Consider the following 5,000-nt stretch of genomic DNA (forward strand, 5'->3'; position numbering starts at 1 on the left):
GTGTGTTGTTGTTGTGAAGTTGTTGTTGTTGTTGTTTAAGTTGTTGTTTAAGTTGTTGTTGTTGTTGTGGGCGTTGTTGTTGTTGTTGTTGGGGCGGGTCGTGACCATGCTTCTGTCTGGACCCTTGAAGACGTACTTGAAGACGTAATGAATGGCGCGAACGGACCCGCAAACCTCGACGTTGATGTGAGCCTGGTATCGCCGCAACAGCGCCGGCGAGTAAGGCACGACCCAACTGTTGTCCACGGTCACGGCCTCGCCGTTGATCACGCGAGACACCGCCATGCCGCCATCACGCACCCCACGCCGGCGGTACTGGGGATACATCTCGTCTCTCCAAGATGTCTCTGAGCACAGGGGCTTTGGGAAGTCGTGCTGACAGCCGGAGGGTGTCATGCAGGGGGCAGAGGGGTTGTGGGAACCGCACATGCCATGGAGCATGTGGTGCGTCACCAAGGCGTGCAGTGTCGCGTCGGTGGCGGGGTCGGGAATCTCCGCCGAAATGAAGCGGTCGATGTCCGACGGCCCCTGCAAGGGCTGGGCACACCACACCAAGCAATGCGCATGGGGCAACCCGCGCATCTGAAATTCAATCGCATACAGGAACGCGCGGGTGGGCCCGAAAACGTGGCCGTGCTCAATGTCGATGCGGAAGGCTGCCAGCTTGGCGTGGAAGACGCGTGCCAGGAGGTCAGGGCGATCGGATGCGCGCTCGTGACCCCTTAACTCACGGGTGATTTCAGGCCATGCCGGGTTGCACGTGAATGTCACAAACAGGTCGGGCTTCCCTGCACATGCCACCGCACACAGGACGCAACGCACACGTTAGTGGGCACACAGCGCGCGCACGCAAATCACCACACATGCATCGATACACGCGAACAAACGACAACACACACATACACACACACACACACATACAGGCGCGCGCGCACCGTATTCGCCAAGGATGGCCATGGCGTCATGGAAGCGCTCCTTGGTGTGCCGTTGTCCTCCAAGGAAGCTGGATGGCAGGACAACCCGGCGCCCAAGCTGCTGCTCGTCTGCGTCATCCTCCCCAGAGTGGTCCACCAAGTTCTGGTAGATGGCGGAGCGAAGCTCTGCCTGATGCTGGCGAACGTACAGGAGCCGCAGGTACTCCACGCGGTAGAACGCCGAGCAAATGTACTCCTGCGTCAGCCGCCCGGCACGCAGCAGGTAGTTGCACTGCGACCTCTGCATCAGGTGGTACACGTAGAACTGCCGAGTGCTCACGTGACGGGCGGCCGAGCCATCGCCGCCGAGCCCCATGACGTCCTCTGCATCGACGACAGCACCACCACACTGATCCGGGCGGCGTTGATCACCACCCAGCGACGGCGGGACACGCAGAGGCACGCCAATCCTCCACCCCGGTGTGCCATCGGGAAACAGCAACACAAAGTGAAGCGGGTCCCAGGCCTGGTGTGTCTCGTTGATGAACTGAATGCCGCCGTCCCTCGGGTACACGACCAGGTCCCGCTGTGCAACCTGGTCATCCGGACACAGCAAGGCCACCTCCTCGGAGTTGCCCGACGTGTAGCGGCGCGCGTGCTGATCGGCGGGCCTGTTCTCGGAGTTGAGCACCAACTGCAGGTCCGGCACAGCATCATCGCCCGAAGACGCGAGCGCGGCCGAGGCGGCATCACGAAAGGCGTCGACGTATGGGTTGCAGTCCACCAACATGTCATGGAGCGTGGTGAGGATGTTCGCGCAGATGGAATCGGGCACGCTCGTCCCAGCCGCGATCCGCTGTCGCATGTCGAGCAGGCGGCGCGCAGTTGCCTGGCCGACGTTGTCGTACACGTACACCTGCGCAAACTGCGGCTCCTCGCCCTCGGCAGGCAGCAGCGACCCGATGCAGTGATGAAGGCTCCCCTGTATGATGAGGTGTGGGTTCCACCCACGCTCCGCCCTCACCCACGACGCTCGCGCAGAAGCCAGGGCGAGGGCATTGTTGAAGAGGCGGATGTAGTCATAGAAGATGCGACCACGCTCGCCACGGTCCTCCCAGAGCTGTCGCAGCGGCGCCGGTGGTGCTGGCATGGGTTCGAGATGAACGCGGCCGTTGCCACAGCAGAAGGAGCTGGTCTCACTGCCGTCCTCGCGGCGCTGGCCATCGAACAGCAGCGCACCGCAATAAGGGCACTCTCGTGTCAGGGGCGGCAGGAGATGCACGTCGTCCATGCGGTTCGCAGACAGCGAGCAGGTCGTGACCGTGTGACCGGTTTGTCCGCAGCGGCCACACCGCCGCTCTCGAGTCCGACCTGCACGCGACGGCGGCTGCTGTTGTTGTTGTTGGCGTTGTTGTGGCTGTGCGTGCACGCTGGCGAGGGGGCTCGCCGTCACCATTACCACAGCTTGGAGCCCGATTCCCCAGTTGCTGCTGCTGTTGTGGTTGTTGTGGTTGTTGTGGTTGTTGTTGGCGTTGCTGTGGCTGAGGATGAGTGGTGCGTGCACGCTGGCGAGGGGGCTCGCCGTCACCATGGAGCCCGATTCCCCAGTTGCTGCTGCTGTTGTGGTTGTTGTGGTTGTTGTTGGCGTTGCTGTGGCTGAGGATGAGTGGTGCGTGCACGCTGGCGAGGGGGCTCGCCGTCACCATGGCCACAGCTTGGAGCCCGGGGCGCCTCGCGTGGCGTTGCCCGCCTTCTCACCAAGGGGCACGTCCGTGCGTTGTGACCGGGGTTTCCACAACACCGGCATCGCTGAGTTCGACGGCCTGACATCTTCACGGCGCCTCAGCTTCAGGCGGAGGCATATGCGGTCATTGAAACGCCATGGCCAGCGCAGGGCAACACAAACGTGTTCGCGCAAAGGGAAGCGCAGGCGCAGGCGAAGTGCGTCGCCCAACCGGGCGCTCCAACAGCTGTCATGTCTGCGGCGTCGCGGGGAAGACAGTGCACACAGTTGCCTGCTTGCTTGCCAGCTGCTTGAACACGTTCCGACAAAGCACTGCCGTGTGACCCGGTCGCTCCCAAAAGCATGCAGACTTGATTATGCTATGCTGGGGTTGTTAATTGCGGTTCCGTCGCTTGGAAGCGGGCCGCGCGTGGCTGCTCAATGTGCTGGACGGTTTGTGCTTGCCTGGCTGTCACATCATCTCAGCCAGCTTCCTCAGCCAGCTTTGCACGAACATGTTCCGACGAAGGAAGCGAGAAGAAGAACAGCCTAACAGCGTGCACTGTGCGTGTTGTTCCTTCGGTCATCATTGTTGTTGTTGTTGTTGGAAGGTGACTGGTTGGTCGACTGACTTCAGTACCTGGCTGGTGAATTTTTTTTATTCTGCGGATGGGAGCAAAGTTTGTCGAGCAAACGTTGACAGAAAAAGGTGGCTGCGCCACCGAAAAACTCTGCGTCCGCGAGCGGACGCAGAAATGCTGCCACCACGCCCACGGATTTTCCCAGGGGGGCTCCGCCCCCCCTGTGCGCTTAAAGTAACAAGTGAAAAAATGTTGAAATTCTCCTCCTCTCCTTGTGCTTTTGTGACTGTGCACCGCGGCTGTGGACCACCTTCCTGTCTCCCCGACCACCACCCAGCGATGATCACATCACTCTCCTTCGCGCACCCTCGATGCACCACAAAACACTTGCTCGCTGGCTGGCGTGTTGTTGTCTGGATCACCGTAAGGGGGGATTTATTTGGTGCTGTTGCTCATATCAACGTCATTCAACTTCCAACCATCACAGCCACACCACATCCAAAGCACGTGCGCATGCTGCTGCTGCTACCCGTCGCCTTACTGAGCGCTGCCCTGGCCGCCCTGGAACTTGCCACGGCCAGCACCGCCACGCTGTTGACAAACAGGTGCAAAGGGTCAACGCAAAACAAGCAAGTGAGGGATGCGTCGAGTGCCATGGACGAAACGAAACGAAACCGGTGGAGGGGGAAGTTCACATCACAGTTTCACCAACGCATCCAATTACACACACACACATACACACACCCACACACATTCAAACAACACACACGGCCCATCGCTGGTCAGCACCACACATCAACCACTGCACCGGTGCACCAGTGAATTGGCTGCGAAACTTACGAACTCAGGCTTGAAGTCACCCTCGGGAGCATCGAGCTTCTTTGCACCCTCATCTGCACGCCCAAGCGCGCGAGCAAGCACATGACATGTGAGATAGAGAACGTGCCATGAACTGCACGCGCCAAGCTGCCCACATAAGCACGTGCGTCCCGTTATCTCTCCTCCCTCACGCGCCCTCATTACCCAGCGTCAAACACGACAAAACAGAACAAGGACGCACCGCCATCACGCCTGTAGGCATCGCGGGAGGTCCTCTCGGCACGGTGGCCCATGGAGCGCACACGGCGAGCCGTGGGGCGCTGCTCGCGGGCAGGCGCCTTAAGTGTGGTGGGAACAACGTTCTCGGGAAGGTGGAGGTAGTCCCTGAGGTACTCAATGCCCTCGTCTGTGAGACGCCAGTAGAAGTGGCGGAAGGCAAAGTCCTCGTGCACGAAGCCACGGGACTTCAGCGACTGCACACAAGCAAAACAAACAGCACACACACACACACACACACACAGAAAACACAATAAGTTCCCCAAGCCATGCGTGTGTGTGTGTTGATAGTGTCGGTGCCAAAGCAAACACGTAAACACGAAATGCCAGCGAGTCGGTGAATTGTGACTGTGTTGTGCCCTGCATCATCACAGTTCTTGAACTCATACACACTCACTCACGACTCATCTCCCACGCCAATGTGCACACCCTCGCACACGCACCTGGAGCGCCTTGATGACATGGAGGTTGGGGATCCTCTTGAACTCAGGGTGGGAAGGGGCGTTGAAGTCCTTCTTGGCCACCATGACGCCGTCCTCGAACAGCTTGAAGTAGATCTGCTTGCGGGTCTGCTTGGGGATAAGCATGTTGGCGGTCTAACACCAGCCCAAAGCAACAACACAAGGTCAAAACAGCACACCGCGCACATGAGAAAACGAGCACCCAGCAGCGTTGTGTTGGTTTGTT

The 5,000-nt window shown here is 59.5% G+C and overlaps 2 protein-coding genes across 2 annotated transcripts in view; both read right to left on the reverse strand.

Annotated features, from left to right (window-relative positions):
* The window catches only part of PTSG_08535 (transcriptional factor B3), a gene marked incomplete at both ends in the record, with an annotated part of 6,817 nt that extends 4,096 nt beyond the window's left edge, over positions 1 to 2,721 (reverse strand). The window contains 3 exons of the mRNA XM_004990269.1: positions 137 to 788; positions 936 to 2,407; positions 2,618 to 2,721. Coding sequence (XP_004990326.1) covers positions 137 to 788; positions 936 to 2,407; positions 2,618 to 2,721 — 2,228 coding nt within the window. The remainder of the gene's footprint in view (positions 1 to 136; positions 789 to 935; positions 2,408 to 2,617) is intronic.
* Positions 2,722 to 3,574: 853 nt separating this feature from the next.
* Positions 3,575 to 5,000, reverse strand: part of PTSG_08536 (S10e ribosomal protein) — a 1,914-nt gene continuing 488 nt past the window's right edge. Inside the window, exons 2-5 of the mRNA XM_004990270.1 lie at positions 4,757 to 4,909; positions 4,279 to 4,510; positions 4,059 to 4,111; positions 3,575 to 3,809 (exon numbers count right to left, since the gene is read on the reverse strand). Coding sequence (XP_004990327.1) covers positions 3,756 to 3,809; positions 4,059 to 4,111; positions 4,279 to 4,510; positions 4,757 to 4,900 — 483 coding nt within the window. The 5' untranslated portion in view covers positions 4,901 to 4,909 and the 3' untranslated portion in view covers positions 3,575 to 3,755. The remainder of the gene's footprint in view (positions 3,810 to 4,058; positions 4,112 to 4,278; positions 4,511 to 4,756; positions 4,910 to 5,000) is intronic.

This window comes from Salpingoeca rosetta, assembly GCF_000188695.1.
Source record: "Salpingoeca rosetta unplaced genomic scaffold supercont1.24, whole genome shotgun sequence".
NCBI classification, from domain to species: Eukaryota; class Choanoflagellata; order Craspedida; family Salpingoecidae; genus Salpingoeca; species Salpingoeca rosetta.